Below are 21,827 nucleotides of genomic sequence, written 5' to 3' on the forward strand. Positions count from 1 at the left end.
CTTATACTCTATGATAAAAGTACTTCCCAGCTTCAAGGACCCTTTACTCTCCTGATTGGTGATCACTATGCTGCCCTAGATCCTGGATTAGCCAAAAAAAAAATTGCTTTGGATTCTGGAAAATATACTTAAGAGGCATTTACACAGCTCTTAACTAGGAGGTATTTTAGGCATGGCTAAGGCTCTGGAGTCATCTCAATTTTCAAAATACTGAATTTTTTCCTTCCCAGAATCTTTCCCCTCTCATTTCTTTTTCCAACTTTTCAGTAAAACAACAAAACTTCTGAATGGATGTAACATAGGGACATTTTCATGCAGTATTAATCAAAAATTGTCACAAACATATGGAAGCACCAGTCACAACACGTGATTTACCTGTACTTGTGGAGTCAGAGCTATAATGTACAAATGTCAGGAACAGTGACAAGAGAACAAGACAACCAGCATTTTTGGTGGTGGTTGCTATTACCATGGGGACACAGCACAGGAGAAGTCACCCTAGACAATCTGGGGCTCATCCTTGGAGTTCAGTCTTATAGACAAGTCCAGCCTTATCTCCATACCACCGTGACGGGGGAGGCGAGGGAAAGGGCAGGAGAAGGAAGGTAGAAAGGCACGGAGACCAAACACCAAGGCCGCTGGACCAAACCGCGGCCACGCTGGACAGCTCAGCTTCTCACAGGGGATTCTAAAGACAATATGCATTCCAAGAAGGTCAGACGTATCTTAGCTCAGGACAGCTGTCTGTTAGAACTTTTATTTTTTAAATACGAAGCAGAAACATAAGGTTTTGGGGGAGAGATAGCAGAAAAGAAGTGATACCAATTTTTACTTTTGTATATTCCCCTCCTCCAGGCCATTCTGCAGAATCAGATCTCTTAACTCAGGATGTGGGTCTGCTGGCGCTCCCGCAGGGGGCCAGCTCTTTAAACATGCATAGCCTGGAGTTGCCAGATGGTTCTCCTTGCTCTCTTCAAATACTGTGGACTAGAAAGGCGCCCACTTTGCTAAAAACTCTACATCAATGTCCCAGGAGCCCGGAGGCTCTGCAGGCTCCCCATGGAGACTTAAAGGATGGCGCAGAAGAACTTCTTCTCCCTAAAGGGGTTTTCTGAGGCCGGGACAGGGGTCAGAAGGGGGTCTTCCTTGGCATGTGCTTCACAGTAGGCCATCAAGTCTGCAGCTGCCTTGGACACCTGCAAAGAAACAACCAGAACCATAAATGGGGCACTAAGAGGCAGCTTGGTGCTGTCTTTCAAGCCCCACGCTGTGGGGTCCAGTGGCCTGGGGGTCACATCCTTGTTCAGCCACGTATGTGAAAGTGAAGCAAGATCCTCAAACCGCCCCCCCCCCCAAGCCTCTGTTCTCTCATCTGCAAAGAACGAAGCAGGTGGTATTAACCTCACACGACTGTGGCCAGCAGGTCTGGGGCTAGGGTAGGGTGAGTGAGGCCCTTTGGGGTGCTAGACTGGGGGCGGCAGTCACCGTCAGGGTCATGCCCATGTCCACCCTGCACCTGTTTTACCCTAAGAGTGGGTGCCTCCTTCAGGGTCCCAGCCTGGTTGCGAGGGCTAAATGACATTCTTCCATGCAAACCGCTGGTGCCCAGCGCGCAGTAAGGCGCACAGGCCACTGTCACTGCTCTTCTGTAGCCGCGCCTCTCTGCCTCTCTGCTTCAAGAATTGTACCAGCGATGCTGTGTGACTTCTCTCCCCACCCAAACACATCAGCAGGTGTCTAGCCATGCACGTACTTTATATATTACATATTTTACAAACGAACTATTTAAATGACAGCAAATAAATTGTTGTATAATTGTAATATTGTATTATGGCTTCAGCCAAGCAGTCTACCCTTTCAAGATGTTTCTCTGGGAGGCTGTCAGTGATTTTGGTGATGCTTTAATTCCTCAGGATTTCTCTGCAGCTCCTAATGCGGGGTCACCCAAGTTCCTTCCTTTGACCAGCCTCAACAGCGGCACATTTGTACTACTTGAGGGGGTAGATTTAATTTTGGGAAGTAAATTTAAAAATCATCTATGACTACATCTGGAGACCAGGTAGATGATCAGAGAGGGAATGCCACTGGGGGCCAAAAATCACAAAGAGTCGGTTTCTTGCCATAACATGCTTGTTGAGAAGATCACACCCACAGATTTTCCAACATGACAGCCACATCACTGCAGCACTTTGAAAACCTCTCAGAGCAACTACTGGAAAGGTAATCCTCTGTAAGGGCTGGGTAGATTACATTATCGCAAAGATAACCTCATGGGGGTACACACCCCTACCATGACATCAGATTTGGCCAGTGAGATGGGAGCAGAATTTATATGGCTCATTTTTGAGCAGAAGCTCCCAGGGCCAATGAGCGGTTTCCTGTCCCCTTTCCCTCCGTCCCACTGAAATGATTTATTAGGAACCCTCTTAATTAATGCAGAAGTTTTAAAAATGGCTTAGTGGCAAGTGTTCCTTGCCCCAGGGCTCAGTTGATTAAACTTTTGTCACTTAAAGACACTTCAATTTTATGATCTACTGGTTGGACACACAAATACGTTTCATCTTCTATAAAATCTTATAAATCCTTGAGTTTTTTGACTTTCTGTCCCCTTTGTCACAGACCAGATCGAGGCTGCTCTGTCTGCCAGGGTCCCTGACAGAGGGGGCCCCGGTGCTGGCCTGTGGTTGACATGTGGTCAGCTGTACCTCTGGATGGCTGTGAGCAACAGCAATGAAGGGGGGGCGGTCCCTGTGTTACGACTACCAAGTCTAGCCTCCCTGACTGAGTTGTACATACTGGCAGGCATGTTAGTTTCCTCTGCTTGCCTTAAGGGGTCCTCGCAAACTGGGTGGGGACAATGTTTTCTCCCATAGTGGTAGAGGCTGAGAGTCTGAAATCTCAGTGTCAGCAGGCTTGGTCCCTCCTGCCGGGTCTGAGGGACCATCTGCTCCCTGCTTGGCTCCTAGTGTCTGGTGGTGGCTGGCGGTCCCAGCCATCCTTCGCCTGGACTTTGGCCACTCAATCTCTGCCCCTGTTGTCACGGGGGCTTCTCTCCTGCGTGCGTCTGTCTTACCCAGCATTCTCTTCTTTGTGTCTAAAATTCCCATATCACCAGTCACCAGATTAGGGCCACCCTCACCCACAGTGACCTTGTCTTAATCTGATGACATCTGCAGATACTCTGTTTCCAAATTCTAAGATTCAAGGTGTGGTGACTCTCAGGCATACTTTTCATCCCAGTGCAGCATATTTCTGTAAAAATCAGCTTCCCTCTTCAATAGCCGTTATGGTGTTTATAAAAAATACTTTTATTGCACTCCTATTTTGTCCCAGACATTGAGTTAAATGTTCTCTCTTTTGTTCTTTTCAATAATCCTGAGGCAGGAACTATTATCCTCTTTTCACAGATGAAAAAGGGAGACTCAGCAGATGACAAGAAAGGTTCAAGGTCATACAGCAAAACAACATGGCAGAAAAAGCACATGAACCCTGCTGTTTTGCCACTAAGCCAGGGCCCCCTAATGTGAACTATTCTAACGCAGGGACACTTGACACTGAAATTCTTTATGAAAGGCAGCTAGACAAAAAGAAACATCGTGTTCATATCTTGGCTCCCCTAAATAAAAACAAAGGACAGGCTTTCAGATGGAATCATGATCGCTTTTCTGGCATGTGCCGTTTACTTGTGTGAACAGCAGTCATTACGACACCAACCAGGAGCTCTATTGTCAGCCCCAGACACTGTAAATACGTGGTGCCTACAACCTGCTTGTTACGATGACATTCCTCACCATCCATCCTGCGTGTGCACAACCCTCACACGCAAACACACAGCACAAATATTCAGAATCTTTTTCATGATACAGGAAGTGCTATCGTGGGCAAAATTAATAACTTAAGGGTTGCTCGTATTTTATCTTTGAACACCTGATTCTTCATGGTTTTCTTCTCAAAACATAGAATGTGTTTTATCTTGTTTCCTCAATTCCTAGACTGCAATTTCCTCTGGGCAATGGTCCAACATGTCAGAATCCTGGTAGGAATTAGAATTAATTGCTAATATTTATCAGCCCTTGCTATGTGTCAGAACTGTGCCAACCACTTTACACATAGCATCTTATTTAATCCTTATAATAACATTATAGTCACAAATTATTATTATTCTCATCTTAAGTATGTGAAGTGAGCAACTTTCATTAAGCAAGTATCTGCCCCAGGCCCCACAGCCCAGAGTGGCCAAGTCTGACTCATCATTATGAACGTTCCTCCTGCCCAACCCACGGCTGTCACCCTTGTCTCTCACCTCATGTAGCGTCGCAGTGACGGTCTGCCTGGTGATATCTTTGCTTTCTAACCCATCCGTTCCTGCTAACATTTTGCACCTTTCTTTCTTTCTTACATTCCTAGGCCTAGTTCTTCCAAGAAGATTTCCCCAATAACTCTAGAACATCACTCCCTTTTCTGTTCTATTGATTCTTTCTCTAAAGATGTCTCAAATTTTGTCCACTTCTTGTTATCTCAGTTGCAACTACGCTGGTTTGAGCCTTCATCACTTCTTAAATAAAAAGCGATTAATTTGGATTCCACGAGAAATCCATGGATAGAATTAAGGGGGTAGTCTATGAACTTCAGTAATACAGAAACCTACAGTGTTATTTTTATTGACCTCAACTGGAAATATGACATTTCCTTTCATTATAAATATGTACAGTACACCAGAGTAGCTTTAGAAATGCATGTGACTTAGTCACTGAAAGAAACCAGATGTTTTCAATCACATTATAGTCACTGGTGACATCTCAACACTGCATTTATGTTCACCTACTCTATGTTTATAGACCTTTTCTCAGATCCTGTATAATCGGTTAACAAAAAATACATTTATAAAGCTATTCACATAATTTTTAAAAATTATACTTTAAATATTTTAAAATATTTTCATTATTTAAAGCATTTTATACAAACATTCTAATGAAGTATTTTTCAATATAATTAGTTTCTTCTGTAATTTAAAACATTATTCTGAGAAGTGGACTCCAGGCTTCAGCAGACGGTCAAACGGGCGGAGGGCATAAAAAACCAAATAATCTCAGTTCTAAGTGACTTCCCTGCTTTTATAACTGTGCCAGGAGGAGCATTCTCTATGCCAAAGCTAGAAAGATATTTTAAAAATATAAATTGGCTCATATCACTCTCCTGTTTAAAACCTTCAATAGGTTCTCATTGTTCTGTGTAGAAAACTAAAACTTTGTAAACCAGCCTGTGGCACCTGTTCTGGGCCTACCCCTCTCCAAGATCCTGCTGCAGCCTTCTTCCCTCCTCTCATGTCCCCTGTCATTTTCTTTCTTTTTTTTTTTTTTATTGTGGGGGATTCATTGAGGGTACAATAAGCCAGGTTACACTGATTGCATTTGTTAGGTAAAGTCCCTCTTGCCATCGTGTCTTGCCCCCAAAAGGTGTAGCACACACCAAGGCCCCCGCCCCTCCCTCCATCCCTTTCTCTGCTCTTCCTTTCCCCACCCCTCCCTCCTTCTTGTCCCCTGTAAAGCTCCAAGTCCTTTTCTGTCCCTGACCTTCACATATCCAATTCCCTGGAACACTCCATCTCCTCGACAGGCTGGCTTCTCCTCCCTGAGGAACCAGCAGACATATGGCCTCCTGGCAGAGCACTCCTGGATTCCTCTCTCTCAGGACACCCCACTCTCTTCATTCTTAGCATTCACAGTATCACAGTGTATAATTATGGAGACTGTTTATTGCTGTTTACTATTTGTCTTTCTCTTTAGACACTGAGAACCATGAAGGCAGGGACCTTACCTGTTTTATTCACCACTGAATCATCAGTGCCTGACACACAGCGGACACTCAATAATTGCTGAAGGATTCGCAAACATAATCTTATTCCACAAATACTCTATTCAACTAATAACTGCTAAGCAAGTACCTAACATGTCAGGCACACTTCTGGATACTTGGAATAAACAGGGAACAAGCTTATACACCTTCAAAATGTTTCCCCGGGGTATCTGGTGACTGCAGTGATACTCAGCAATGAGGCACGTAGTCCATTTTCTAGGACGAGTTCACGAACTTAATTGTCACACTTCATATGACAACACATCCGATGGCCATTCCAGAAAGAGTTCCAAAATTGCTTTGAAGGGTGGATTGGCACTGGCATTGGTGCACAGCTTCCCAAGGGGTACACTTCAAAGGTGACCGTAGTGATTCAGCAATGAGCCATGTAGTACATTTCTAGGATGAGTTCACAAACTTAATTGTCCACGGGAAGTAGTCTAGAGTTCTGTGGTAACAGGAACAAAGTCAACCCTCCTGTCTCTCATACATGAAGCAATAGTCTCTAAGGGTCAGACAATAGCAGCATGGGTATGTGATCCTGAGAGAAAAGAGGTCAGATTAGCCCTGCAGGTGCCCCCCTTACTACACGTGAGGGTGCAGGGAGGGATGGCTTGGAATTCAGTAATCTCCCTGAGTCGATAAAAAGAGTTGCACACAGACAGAAAGCGCTCCAGAGGATTGCTCTGGAGTCTTCAGCTGAATACTGACCAGCACATGGTTGGGAGAAAACACCCGGGGCTGCACAGAGAATATCAGAAAGGGTCAGGAAGCAATGCCTGGAGATCGCATGGACCAGGGCAGAAGACCTCCCACCACGCAGGAGATTGAGCAGGGGAGGGTATTGCTTCAGCACCTGTGCCATGTAGCCCTAGGTTAAAGGCTGCTGCCTACCAAGTTTATACAAGCCTTGGATAGGTCAAAATGTTTCTTTTCTTTTCTTTTTTTTTTTCTTTTTTTGTAGAGACAGAGTCTCACTTTATGGCTCTCGTTAGAGTGCCGTGGCCTCATACAGCTCACAGCAACCTTCAACTACCAGGCTTAAGCGATTCTCTTGCCTCAGCCTCCTGAGCAGCTGGGACTACAGGCGCCCGCCACAATGCCTGGCTATTTTTTGGTTGTAGTTTGGCTGGGGCTGGGTTTGAACCTGCCACCCTCGGCATATGGGGCCGGTGCCTTACCGACTGAGCCACAGGCGCCGCTGGTCAAAATGTTTCTAAGTAGCCTAATTACACCCCAGAATGAAACCCCCAAATATGTAAAGCAATATAAAAAAATTCCGATATGCAACTAAATAAAATTTGAAATGTCTAGAATTCAGTAAAGAAACTTCCAGACATGCAGATAAGCAGGGGTGAAAAAAATCTCTCCCACAATGAGGAGAAAAATTATTCCAAAATAAAAGACCTAGGAATGTCACAGATGATAAAAAATTAGTAGATAAGGATGTGGTTAAAATAGCTATTATAAATATATCTATATGATCAAGAATCTAGAGGAAATAAAAAGACGGTAAAGATAGACATGGAAAGTATTTAAAAGGTTCAAACCAGATCTCTAGAGGTGAAAAATACAATGATGAGATGAAACACACATGAGATGAGACAGCAGTAGATTAGACACTGTGGAAGAAAAGATCGGTGAACTTGAAAACAACAGTAGAAACTACTTAAAAGGAAGCACAGAGCAAAAAAGACTGGAAAAAATAAAACAAAACCGACTGAGCTGGGAGATGACTGCAAGTGGCCCAATATGCACATACTTAGAGCCTCTGCAGGAAAAGGGAGAGATGGGCGTGGAGGAGAAGGAAGAAAGAATATTTGAGGCCATAATGACTGAAAAAATTTTAATTTAATGAAAATTACAAACTCACAGGTTCAGGTAACTCAAGAAATCCCAAACGAACAGGCATGAATCAAACTACACCAAGGTACAGCATAATCAAATTGCTTAGAAAGCATTTGAGTGAGAGAACAGAGAGGACAGAAGATAAAATATTATACAGTCACAGAGAATGTTGGAAGGTAGTGAGTTTATGATTGAGAAATTAGAGTAGAATAAAAGGAACTGGATATGTGGGTGGGGGAGCGTTTGACAGAACAGGTTGCAGCAGTTGGGTTTTATTGATAAGGTAGTCGATCGTTGGGTAAAATCTTACAGAGTAAAGGCTATGGAAAGACAAATGCTGAGCCACAGAATTACATTTGAGAGGAGCACTCTGAGTGCTGTGTTGAGGATAGTACTCTGCGAAAGTCAGGGGCAGAGCAGAGACTACTCTGGAGGCTGCTGCTGTAACCCAAGTGCGGGTGACAACGGTTCAGGATGGAGTAACAGCAGCAGAGTGGTGGGAAGTACTCCAGATGGGCGGCATTTGCACATGAAATCACCAGGACTTTCTGATGGATTAGAAGTAGGGTATGAATGGAAAAAAAAATATTAAGGATGACTCTAAGCTTTTGGACTAAACAAATGGAAAATGAAGTTGCCCTCAGCTGAGCTGGGTAGGACTTCAGGGAGAGACGTTTTGGGGGAGGGGGAGATCAGACATTCAGTTTTAGACAGGTTGAAATTGAAATGCCCGTTCATTAACTATATGATGCTGGAGTTTACGAGAGAGGTGTGGACCACAGCTATACATTTGGGAACTAAGCCTTAGAGATGGTGTAGCGAGCCTGGGTATGAACAGGTCACCAGGAAAGTAGAGAAGAGTGAGGATGGAAGCTGGGGCACTCCTGCGCAAGAGGCTGGAGAACCTCAGAGAAACCAGGAAAGGGGAATGATGAGGGTGGAAGTGGGGAGGAGGGAGAGCCAATAAAGACGGGGTCTGTAGACAGACTGAGTCATCAACTGTGCCACTAGGTCACCAAGGATGAAAACCGAATCGATGACTAGATCTCTGGAGTCACTGTGCCTGTGACAAGAGCATCTGTGGAGTAGTGAGGATGGCAGCTTCCCTGGAATGGGCTTAAGAGCAAATGGGGCCTTGTCCTCCTTCTGCTTCCTGGACAACTCAATATGAAAACTACTGCTAGGTGGGATGCAGCAAGCTCAGCTTCCACACTAGGTCAGAGACCCATCGAGGATGCCAGGGCTTAAGCAGGGTGTAGAGAATATCTGTGCAAGGGGCAGCCTGGTGAGGTGTGGGTGAGGGGTGTGTGTGAGCAGATGTCCAAGACATCCTGCGGGGAGGGAGGCCCTGGAGTAGAAGCTTGCTTCCCTACAAGGGAGTGGTCAAACCAGGACAAGGAGATCTAGCTGTCTCACGGTCAGTGAGGGGAGTACGAACAAGAAGGCGGAAGCCTAGAATGAACCCTGGGGCACAGGGCAAGGCTTGGGGGTGTTGGTGTGAACGTATGGTTACATACAGACACAGATACAGAAGGAAAGGTACCCTGTTTTCACGAAAATAAGACATCCTCCGAAAATAAGACCTACTTTTGGAAAGATAAGACGTCCCCTGAAAATAAGACCTAGTGCATCTTTGGGAGCACACCTTAAAATAAGACACTGTCTTATTTTCGGGAAAACAGGGTAGATGTAAAGAGCATGTATGTCTGCCACCAGGACCTGGGGACAGCAACATCTTAGCGATGGGCACCCTGAGCATCTAAACTTTGGTTTCTAAACACCATTCCCAAAGGAAACAGTGCTCTTTGGACAAAAAGATGATTCTAGGGCTGGGACAGAGAAAACAAGAAGAGCCTAGAACGTCTGTTTGTGTCAAAAACTAAAGGCATGCTCAAAGAATGATGGAGGCAGGCGGAAAGAACAAGGTTACCACTTCAGTGTGTGCCAAGGTCAAAGTAAATAGTGACAGTAGCGGATTGTAAACCACTGATAAAAGAGGAAACCAGGAGCTTATATCAATATGATTAAATAAAGGCAGCCCAGAATGAGGAATGGTACAGTTATGTCATCTCAAGCAACCTCCCCCAAACTCCAAATACATTTTTAACTACGAAGAATAAACAAGGAGTTTTGCATGGAGAACTGTGGAAGATTCCACATTAGTCAAGTCATCGAAGTCAACCCACAAGTAAGTGACAATCTCAGATCATATTCCCCCCGGGACACAATGAACTGAACACTCCATCCGGTCTATGGTATTAATGCCAAAGTTTTGTTACGTGAATTTAATCATAGAGAATTATCTGATGAACTCAGGATGAGTGACATTCTATGCAATAGATGGCCCATGATCTTCGAAAGTGTCAAGGTCATTAACATCGAGGAAATCTAAGGAACTGTGCCAGACAGGAGCACATGGTTCTGAACTGGGTCCTTTTGCTAAAAGGAACATTACGGGGATAACTTGCAACACTTAGATGGGATTTCAGGATCAGAAGGTAGTAACGAGCCCGTGTTAATTATTTCCTGGCTCTGAGGACAGCATTATGATTATGAAGAGGCTGGGTTGTCCAACCTGCAGCCTGCAGGCTATGTGCTGATTTTGTGAGGACTTTTTTTGGTTTATCTGTGGTGTCAGATATCATGAAAAGTAGGCATGGACCTTTTTCCTTCGCTCATCAGCTCTTGTTAGTGGTCGTGTATTTACTGTGTGGCCCAAGGCAACTCTTATTCCTCCAATGTGTGGCAGAGAGGGGGGGAAAAGGTTGGACACTCCAGAATAGACGAACGTCCTTGCAGGAAATACAAGTTGAATTATTCAAAGGTGACAGGACATCTTTTGACAACTTATTCTCAAATGGTTCAGGAGAAAAGGAAATTTTTTGCACCATACTTTCAACTCTTCTGTAACTTTGAAATTATTTCCAGAATAAAATAACTTTCCAAAAGAAAGGGAAAACAGAAATTAGAGGCAGTGGATACAGATAACTTTTTCAAAGATATAGTACAGAATGGAGAAAACAAACGGGGCAGTGGCTGGAAGGAGAAATGGAGCAGGTGTCAAGAAAAAATGTAAATTTTATTTAAGATGGAGAAATAGCACTATGTGTGCTGATGGAAATAATGAAGAAGAGAAGCAAAAATGGGTGATGTAGAAAGGGGATGAGGGGAAACTGCTGGAGCTGTCTCCCAGGTTAGGGAGGCGGGACGCGAAGGGCAGGGGAAGAAATTCACTTCTGATAACACCAGGGATCTGCTGAGATTGACGGCAGCTGAAACCCAGCTCGGCAGAAACCTCGCTAAACCACAGTGGGGCCAAGAAGCAGGGGGGAGAGGGGGCACCCCAGACGGCCTCAGTGAAGTCCACCAGACGATGAAGCTGCTCCAGGAAGACACTGGACAGGTCCAAGCAGCAGCAGGTGTCCGTAAGGAGAAAAAGCAGATGCCCGAACTTAAACAGAATATGGGGATATAGCTCGGTTTTCATGACATCCTAAAATTAAGACACATCTTAAAATTGGTGTTGCAAAATGCATGCAAGCCATCCGGTGAAGACATGAGCCCAGGCACATCGTCACTGCCTGTGCATTAAGAGCATCGGTCATAAAGTCCCTCCTTCCGCTGGGGGTCTGCATTCATGAAGCCATCAAGACTGACTTCACTGTAATCCATTGCTTTGAAGGACTGCAGAGATTATACTGGATGGAAGCTTGAAATGGGGAGTGTGTACAGAAGAAATACGCAGACCGTTTCCCTGCTCTCTATTCACACTGCTTCGATATTTTCCTTCTGACACCAGATGTGTGTGGCTTCCCCACATCAAGCAATTCTCTGACACCACTTGGGTAGCCTACAATTTAACTGGATTCTGACACCATGTCTGAGTGGACAGCATCAGATCTCAGGGGGCAGGGGCTCTGTCTCACAAAACTGTCCCCTAGTTCAGATGCATCACAAGTACTGGGCCTCCAGGTGACCCTCGAGTTCTGTCTGACTTGGCCACAACTCCGATAATTTGCTAGTGTCTCACAGAACACAGGAAAACAGTCTACTTACTATTTTAATATTGCCAATATATTACAAAGAATATTTTAAAGGATATAAACAAATAGACGGATGAAGAGATATGTAGGGTAAGGTTTGAAAGGGCCCCCAGTGCAAGAACTCCTGTCCGTGCAGAGGTGAGCACACTGCTCTGAACGCATGTGTGTGTGTTTGCAAACGTAGCAGCTCGCAACCCCTGTCCTTGGGATGTTTGTGGGGGATACATCACGTAGACATGAGGGATCATTAACTCCATTTCCAGCCCTTCTGCCTTCCATGGAGGAAGAGCAGATGTGGGTGGGACTGAAGGTTCCAAGCATCTAATCATGGCTTGGTCTTTCTGGTGACCATCCCTCATCCGGGAGCCCACAGGGGTCATCTCATTAGAACAAAGGATGCTCCAGGTGTCTAGGGAATTACCTAGGTCTGAAGAGCTCTGGCTCAGAAACCAGGGTCAAAGACCGAACGTTAGAACAAAAGATTTTCCTCGCGCCTCTGTTTACAGAGGCTTTGAGAGCTCTATGTCAGGGACCAAAGGCAGAGACCAGCATTCACACTCCTGTTTACTTCACAGTAAACATGAAAGATTGTCTGTCATGGCCTGGCACCGCGAGGAAGGCAAAGGAAGCCGCCAGACCTCTGGGAACAGCTCACACAATTTGAAAGTGAGGAGAGGTTGGTCTGGTATTTGTCTAGAGCTACTCAGTGAAAGGCATAAGGCTGAGTATATACTTGGTGCTTAATAAATATCTACTGCATTTTCAAATATTTTATCAACTCTCATATAAAAATGAAGTTTTATGCTCCATTATTAATATATGCCTAAATTCATTTTTAAATTTTTTGGCTTTCTTTTCAGCAAATTAAATGAGTTAGGACTAGCCATCTTGAACATAATCCTTCCATCTATAAATCCTTTAACAGATTTTACTGATTTTTATCATCCCTAAAAAATACTCTCATATTGGGTGATAAGGAAGACTGTATTCCATTCTAGCTTGTAAAATTAAACACAAGCATTTTAGAGAAGGGATGTTAAAAGTTTCAACTCAAGTGCTGGAAAAATACCTAAAAAGTCTCAAACTTCGGATCTAGGTCCTCTCTCTAGTACAAGCCATGTTGTCTAATGGGCCCATTTCCAGTCCACAGCTCATGAGGTCAAATCTGATCTGTGATGAGCCAATAATCAGAACGATGATTTAATCATTAAAAACACTCATATTTGGTTCACTAATTTATACATGTTTTTCAGTTATAAAAATTGGTCTTTTATGTATTAAAAAGAAGGTATATTATAAATGTTAGCTATTTGTATGAAATAATTTACCTTTCTTCAAAAGAACCTGCTTTATCCTTCTCTTTTGTATAATATTTCATGTGAATTCTCTACCATTCCCAGTTTTATAGGCAGTCCCTGAGTTATAAACATCTAACACACAACTCGCGCTCAGGAATGCAGGCTGTTATAGGTAATAGGTAAATGCACCTGTTTCAACTTACATAGAAATGCAACTCTTAGGAGTTTAAAGCCACAGACTTATCTCATTCATAACCCAGGGATTGCCTGTATTTGGCTTATTATATTCACCCTGGAATCTCCACATCTATAATGTAATTGTGAGTGAAAAGCTGTGCCTACTGAAAGGCTACGTAGCATGAGTGAGACAGAAACGGACTATGTGGTCTTGGACTTTAAGGACCATGGAGTCCAGTTGGAAAATTTCTTTTGTGGAGGTGAAATTGATCGGAACATTGATTAGTAAATGTGGTAAGCACAGAAAAAGAGATTCATGAACACGTGGGAATTGGGGCTCCGAATGGAAGAATAAGGTTCAGATAGGGAAAAAACAAGGAGAGGGTATTCTCAGAGAGTGGGCCAGAATGACTGGAGAGGCAGAAATTTGCATCGCATATCCTCAGAACAGTAAGAACCAGCTGGAAATTTCTACTGGGAATAGTTGGAAGAAATGAGAAATACATGTGAAGTTTCATGTGGAGTCAATTTATGGAGAAATGATTTCACCCGTGCCTCTGGCCTTGGTTCTTTTGCTCTTGTATCTACATTATTTTATATAATACTAATAGCATCCTCCATCAAAGAGCCTCTTTCCAGCTTGTAGGGATTCCCATCCACATGGGTAGGTTGATCCCTACCAGACATGTTTGGAGACTGTGGTCCGACCCTAGTGTCAGTCTATTGAAGGTGGAGACAGCTCCTCTTATTAGAACAGAATACGGAATGGAGATTGACAGGGATTGAATCTGTCTCTCTCTGGAGCTGTGAGGTGTGATCCTTGGAACCATGGGCGGCCACCTTGTTCTGCCACATGGGCCCAGCGGCTAAGAAATCAGCCTTCCCAGGTGAAGGAAGAGGGGATACACCGGGAGGAGCAGGGTCGTGTGCTGGAGCTGGAGCTGCCAGTGGCTTTCCTGTCCCCACTTCCACTGCTCTCCCAGTTTCATTTCAGGCCCGGGATTCTGACAGGTCCCATATGTTTTATTAGCACTCCCCTCTTTCTGCTTATCTAGCTTGGGTGGGGCTCCTGCTAGTGGAAACCCAAAGAGTCCTAACAGAGATGGATGGAGATTTACTGGAGCCCTGCTGCCCTCTACTCTTGTGTGTGTCCCTCCCTTGTGCCACAAAGACAAGTGTCTTTTAGTTTGTATTTGCTCAGGATGTTACTGCTTCATGGGCCTGAGGGTCTCAATGAACGCCCCTCTCTAGCTCTTTCCCTGACCCTCCTCCCATTTTCCTTTTATTTCTCCTTACTCTACATCCTTGAATGAAACATTAACAAAGAAATGCAGAAAAAGGCTGGATGTGAAATTTACATATGCCTGAGGTTTATGAACTGGTAACGGGTTCATTAGCCTAAATCTACCAGATCCATGACGTAAAGGGATAAGAAACATGAAGGTTTAAAAACAAACACCTCATTCAGATCTGGCAGGGATACTCTACACAGCTGGAGTTATTCTGGAGGCCACGTGAGGGTTAGGGCCACCCCCTGCTCCAGGGACCCTCAGACCCAGTGACAGCTGTGTTCCCATGCCTCCATACAAAGAGTCTTGTTCTTGATATACTGCTGGTGGGACTGCAAAACTAATGCAGCCTTTTTGGAAATAAGTCAGAGAATCCTCAGAGAACTAAAAGTAGATCTTCCATTTGATACCCCCATTATTTGATACTGCCCAGAAGAAAAAAATAATCATTTTACCGGAAGGACATTTGCACTAGACTGTTTATAGCAGCTCAATTCACAATCACAAAGGTGTGGAAACAACTCAAGAGCCCATCATCCCATGAGTGGATTAATAAACTGTGGTACGTGTATACCATGGAATACTATTCAGCTGAAAAAAGGGGGAGGCTTCGTATCTTTTATATTCACCTGGAAGGATTTGGAGAACATCCTCTTAAGTAAAATATCACAAAAATGGAAAAGCAAGGATCCATGTACTCAATACGCATATGAAACTAGTAGGTGAACTACTACAGGCCCACACAAGAGAAAAGCACATTTAAATTCAAGAAAGAGGAAAGGGGGAGGGTGGAGGGGCTGAGGTTAGCTCTCACTGATCAGGTATGATGTAGGGGTACGGGGCACACCTCCTGGGCAAAGGCTGCAACAAACGCAAACGATGTAACCTAAAGGTATGGACCCTTATATTAACCTGAAATTAAAAAAAAGAAGCGTCCTACTCCTGCTGTCTCAGCCACAGTACGCTCTGCCAGGTTCTCCCCTATAGCTTGAAGAGGTCACTAGAAAAATCACAAACCTGGGACCTTCAGAGAGAGGCACAGAAAGCTGGAGGAGAAGCCTGAGTGCCGAGCAGCCTCGCAGGGACTCCCACCGGCAGATAGCCAAGCCCTGAACCAGCTAGCTGACAACTCTGTCAACACCGATGACATTTTATCCAACAGCTAAACTAAAAATAACCTGTCACTTCCCCACAGCGCGGCTGGCTGGCTCCGAGGGGCAGAACGAAGGCTGAAGTGCAGGATGTTGCTGCACTGCCAACGATTTCGGGTCTAATGGGGTCAAGGGCGGCACAGAGATCTGAACGCAAAGACCTACTGGCCTTGTCTTTCTTAGTAGTGATTTATCTGTGTCTTCAAAGGCCAGTCAAGGTGTGGGGCTGGCTTCTTCCTGATGACATTCGGTAATTATGCATCTTGGATACCTTATGGAATCTATAATAGATTCAAATAGGTTCGAAAATTTTAAAATTGGAGATGATTAAGGGCAAGAATCATGTCTTTTGTCTATTTCTAGAACGTCACGAGCCTTTAGGAAACTCTCAATAAAATATTAGGTAAATGAATGCATGAAGGCAAAACTGAACAAACAGGGAAAGTACAATCTTGTGATGTGGGTCCAGAGAAACTTCTTAAAGAACCCCAACACATGGTCTGACTCTTCAGGGAGGCAGTGCAGTTAAGCGTTAGTAAAGTAGAAAGGTGGAGCATCAAAAGAGATGGAATGGTCCAGGCTTTGCAATTTCCATCAAGGGAATTAAAAGCGGTTGAGTACGGCATGTGGGAGAGCAGATGGGGATGAAGCTGGAGAGGTGGGCCGGGGCCAGAGGAACCGCGTATGTATGCTAAAGAGTTTGAATTTTATTTTACAGGTCATGGGGAATCATGGAAAGACTTTCAGTGGCAGAGGAACAAAAAGCGATTTTCCCTTAGAACATGTTCTTTGGCAGCAACAAGGAAGGTAACTGACGGCAGAGATGCAGACGGGAGTGGGGAGAGCAGGGAGGAGCCACCTGCAGTCAGGAGTTCAGGGGGTGGGTGAGGAACCTGTGGCTGGGAAGGTCTGCCTCTGTTCTCTTCTGCTGCTGTTGGTTTTCACCCCCCATCAGCACATAACGTTTTCCCTCAGCACCGGTGCCTGGGACACCGAATAGTAACAAAAATGCAAACCACAGTGGGGCTCACAGACCTTAATCTCAGCTGGGCCACTCCAAAGGCTAAAGGTATTTTCCAGAGGGCCCTGGGACGGATGACCATTTCTGATCACTGCAGTCCTTGAGCACCTCACTTCTCTCAACAGCTGCTGTACCCATCTGTCCCGGTGTACTTTTTCACTCTCTCACCAAGGGAATAAAAAAGTAAAAAACAATGGTGTGTGTCACACTTTATGGGGGCAAGACATGATTGCAAGAGGGACTTTACCTAACAATTGCAATCAGTGTAACCTGGCTTATTGTACCCTCCATGAATCCCCAACAATAAAAAAAAAAAAAAAGTAAAAAACAAGAGGCAAGGGAAGAGGAGAGGAAGGCGGCTGGAAGCACAGCAGCTGGTGAGGGCCTTCTATTTATCTCACTCAAGAAGGTAGAAGAATTAAAGCTGCTGAGAGAAGACAGAGTGGTGAAACCCTGGGGCCTGTCCCTGGGAGTCAAATTTTACGAAGGAGTAAACGTTTAGGGTAAGTGGGAAAATGTCCACGGATATTTGCTCGACTTACTCGGGGAGGAAGATGAGCTGTCCTTTCAATCTCTAGCCTGCATCTGATGGGAGTTAGAAGGGGCAGACACCTTCCCCTAGGACAGTGGTTCTCCACCTTGGCTATACATTAGAATTAACAGAAAAAAACGTAAAAGATTCTGATGCCTAGGATCATACCCCAACCCCTGCACCACAGACTGGTACCAGTCCACAGCCTGTTAGGAGCTGGGCTGCAGAGCTCCCCCGACCCCCTAGCCCTTGGTCTATGGGAAGATTATCTTCCATGAAACTTACGAACCAGGCTGCACAGCAGAAGGTGGGTGGTGAGTGATCAAGGGAAGCAGCTTCATCTGTATTTACAGCTGCCAGCTGCCCTCCTCCCCCAGCTGCTCCAGTCACTGGCATCACTGCCTGTACACAGAAAAACTGTCCTCCATGAAACTGATCCCTGGTGCCAGAAAGGTTGGTGACTGCTGTCCCAAGAGTTTCTAATTTAATTGGTTGGCTGTGGTTTGGGAATCGGTCCTTTTATTGAACTCTCTGGGTGCTGTGAATGCACAGATGGGCTGAGAACCACTGCTTTGGGCCAAGGGTCAGCAAACTTTCTGTAAAGGGTCAGAGGGTAAATATTTCAGGCTCTGTGGGCCCTAAGTTCTCTGTTACAACTCCTCTACTGTGCTGGTGTAGAGTGAAAGTGGCCATGAACAGGTAAAAGAGCGGGTTCTAATAAAACTTTATTTTCAACAATGGGCACTGGGCTGATTTGGCCCAGTAGTTAGAGTTTGGCCCCTACACACCTCTAGAGACAGTGGGATTGCCTAGCAGCTGAGTCATGTATGGAGAAAATAGGAACAATACTTTAGTTTTTAAAAGGCAATGGGAGGAATGTTCTAGTTTTTTTTTTTTGCAGTTTTTGGCCAGGGCTGGGTTTGAACCCACCACCTCTGGCATATGGGGCTGATGCCTTACTCCTTTGAGCCACAGGTGCCACCTGGAATGTTCTAATTTTATTATAGTAAAATGAGATGTGTTTCATACAATGCTTAGGTAAAAAAAATTACTTCTGGGGCAGTAAATTTTTGATGGTTGACAAAAATTTACGTTACAACCCTGCCGTAGCTGTCTGTATGATTAGTAATTAATAATGACACTTTATGGCCACCCTTTCATTCAGAATCTACCAACAGAGGGTTTGGATTTAAAGTCTTGATTCAACATGAATTAGCCTTGACTTTCGGCACCATTGTCAGGTTGGGTCTGGGAGGATAAGAGAAAGAAGGACTGTCATCAAACCTTTGCCCTGTTTGACTTCTTAGGGATGCTGGGTGTGACTTTTGTGTTTTATAGAAAAAAAAAATCCAACAAAGTATAAAGAAGGAATGAATAACCTGCAGTGCTGATTAGGATTGGATGTGAAAAACAGACGTGTAATCTGAGTACCTCAGAGTCTAAGGACAGACAAAGTTAAAACCCAAGTGAGAAGAGGGTCTCAGGAAGGTCGGGGAGGTGAACTGGTGGGTTGGTAAGTTTTATGTATTCTCCAATTTCTTTGGTTGGAATTCAGCCATGAACCAGTTTTTTGTTGTTGCTGTCTTGTTTTAAATTCTACATGGAAAACCAGTCTTAATTTATTCTGTCATTTCATGCTGTAGGAATCTGGAGAAGGTGAAGACACATTAGGAAAATCACTTCTGCCTAATCATTACTTGGCTCTCCGTCATGGCTGGCTTCACCCTCCCCATGGAAGAGCAGTGAACTGAGCCATGGCTGCCAGTCACACTCCTCATAATCCAGCAGGTGCCGTGAGGCTCAGCACGTCCTCACCTTTATCCTGTCAATGTTGGCTTCCATCTTGAGCTGCTCCACCAGCTTCCGGGCTTGCGCTATGCTGGCGGTGTTGTTGCTGGCCATCGGCACGCTGGATGGATTTTGCAGACACACTGGAAAAGAAAATGCAGAGGAAGAATGGGTTAGAGGAAGAGGCAGGCTGCCGTGGCTGGGGAATCTCACAGCAGCGCTTGCTGCCAGGCCCGGCTCCTCTAGCCCGCTGCACCCTGGTCAGCGCCGCATCTGACTGTGGGCAGGCCAGAAGATTGGTGATTTTCTCCCTACTTCTCTGTCCTTTCTTCGGAAGGGGAGGGGAAGGAGAAATGTTTACCAAATCAGGTAAAATAATGTAGCCTGATTTTATTTTTTTTTAAATAAAAAAAATAAGATTTTATTTATTTTAAAAATAAAATCAGGCTACGTTAAGAAAGCAACATATTAAAATTAGCTTAATTTTTACAGTGAGTTGAAAATGGTAAGGGTGACATTGTGCACTATTGCTCTTGTTTACTGCTACATTGTTAGATGTCATGGCAACTCCCTCCGAGGATGAGTGAAGGGTGCAGAGGGATGAATGGTAAACCGTGAACTCCTCGAGGACTAAAGGCACTGTCCACAGTGCTCTCCTGACGAGCTCAGACCCCACCTCTGGTTAACTGTGACCACCCTGGCCTTTACACTGCAGAGACGCCGCAATAGGAGGCCAGATTTTCCGGGTCGCTTATCCGGCATTGTTGGAAACGGCCATTCCTCTCCACTCTCTTTGACATTCAGCTTGATTCACAACTATCTCCTTTACTCACAACTCTTTAGGAACCACCTAGCATGTCAAGTGGGAGGGATTGCCACGTCTCAATTGGTAATTACATCAGTTAGCTCCCAGGAGTTATTCTAAATTAATGACAACAGACTTATTATTTTTATCAATATGGCGATGGGACATAAACATTTCAAGAGTGGAGTTCTGTCCCTTTGTAGACTGTGAGATAGTTTCGTCTCATTCTGCCGGACCCATCCCCAGCTGGATTCCTTGCCCCCTTCAAGTCCTGTCCCAGGTTCACTTCCCTTCTAACCCATCCTTGATCCACTATCTCACGTCATTCTTGTTGTTCATCTTGCAGAGTATCCTCTTTTATTTTCAGGGGCCATTTCTCTCAGTTCTGAATGGATCTCGCTCCATGTCAAGGTGCCACCTGCTATTTCAGGGTCGTCTGTGGGAACAGGCCCCTTGAGGTCACTGCGTCTGGAAGGAAGGCAGTGCCTGTGAGCTCCATTCCCTGAGCGCAGGACCCAGCGAAGGGAAGCACTAACCACGGTCCCCGTCAACACTAGTGGACTCTTGTTCTGAAGACATTATACCAAAACCTGTGACTCCTGCTAATTTTGGGAAATCTTTTTATCTAGGGAAGAACTAGGATCAGGTCACTTACCTTATAAACCAAAGACACACAAATCCTTCCCTGGGGAAGGAAGGAAAACTCATAACAGATTCTGTACATAGATTTTTTACCTACCCACTGAAATCAAGAAATAATTTCTGTTTTAATTACTAAAAAGGCCAAGTCTGTAAATTATCTCCTCTGGTTCTTCTTTATAGATACCTGATTCTTCACAAAATTATGCATAACTCTCTGGAAACATGCGAGTTCCTTCCTAGAGAGTGTTACTTTGTAAAGAGTACTGCCAAATAAGCCTCCAGAGAACATTTATAGAACAAATGGGAGGATAATTACTGTTTCCTCAATTTATTTTCAAAGCATTTGGAGACAATAAAGTGGAAGGGAAGACTGGAGGAATGTTTGAAGTCACAGAGATCTGGGAACTCTACTTTCATATGCTTGAAGATCAAGAGATGGAGAATTACATGTAAAGACAAAGAAAAATGAAAGGAGGCTTTAACAATGATGATTCCATCAGCCTGGTTAGGAACCCCATCATCTGTCCAACAAGGAAAAGAAATATTGTGCCCCACAGTGACACAGGTATCTAACCGTCTGGGAAGATTTCACTGGGCTGAGACGAGCCCTGACTTATCCAGCAGGGTGGCCTGACTCTCATTCCTGCAAAGTTGGACGCAGCCACTACCGATAAGCTCCTGGACCCTGTTTTGTGAAACTAATGTTTCTGCCAAACTAAAATTCATTCATCACACGGGGAATGCAGATTATCCCAGAATTACCAAATGCTTACTGGGTCCACAGGGGCTCTGGGAGTCTGGCCAGCTTCTCTTCTGCCCTTGAATCTACACAGATCACACAGTGACCTATGGGACAGACCACAGCCTGCCTCCCAATACCTCTTCCTCTCTTCTTCATTAGTAAGGACAATTTTTTTTTTTTTTTTTAAAAGACACCACAAGAGCCTTATTGCTGTAGGATACATTCTCCAGCCTCCCTTGTAGCTTGGGATAGTTACACGACTAAGTTTTGACTGATGAGATATAAGCAGAAGTGATCTTGAAGGGGTTGAGATCTCCTGCTACCAGCCTGGAGGGCACCTGTAATGATCATGAAATCCATCTTGAGCCTCCAGAGTGACAGTGCCCTAGGATGAGCAGGAGGGAGCTGGGCCTTACTGACTTGGTGGTGAGCAGGAGGGAGCTGGGCCTTACTGACTTGGTGGTGAGCAGGAGGGAGCTGGGCATTACTGACTTGGTGGTGAGCAGGAGGGAGCTGGGCCTTACTGACTTGGTGGTGAGCAGGAGGGAGCTGGGCCTTACTGACTTGGTGGTGAGCAGGAGGGAGCTGGGCCTTACTGACTTGGTGGTGAGCAGGAGGGAGCTGGGCGTTACTGA

The 21,827-nt window shown here is 44.8% G+C and overlaps 1 protein-coding gene across 2 annotated transcripts in view; it reads right to left on the reverse strand.

Moving 5' to 3' along the window:
* Nucleotides 1–730: 730 nt before the first annotated feature.
* The window catches only part of GNG2 (G protein subunit gamma 2), a 106,882-nt gene continuing 85,785 nt past the window's right edge, over nucleotides 731–21,827 (reverse strand). For both annotated transcript variants that reach the window (XM_053594484.1, XM_053594483.1), the window contains 2 exons: nucleotides 19,031–19,146; nucleotides 731–1,196 (listed from right to left, as the gene is read on the reverse strand). In XM_053594484.1, coding sequence (XP_053450459.1) covers nucleotides 1,068–1,196; nucleotides 19,031–19,117 — 216 coding nt within the window. In that variant the 5' untranslated portion in view covers nucleotides 19,118–19,146 and the 3' untranslated portion in view covers nucleotides 731–1,067. The remainder of the gene's footprint in view (nucleotides 1,197–19,030; nucleotides 19,147–21,827) is intronic.

The sequence above is a fragment of the Nycticebus coucang genome, chromosome 6 (assembly GCF_027406575.1).
Source record: "Nycticebus coucang isolate mNycCou1 chromosome 6, mNycCou1.pri, whole genome shotgun sequence".
In the NCBI taxonomy this organism is placed as follows: domain Eukaryota; kingdom Metazoa; phylum Chordata; class Mammalia; order Primates; family Lorisidae; genus Nycticebus; species Nycticebus coucang.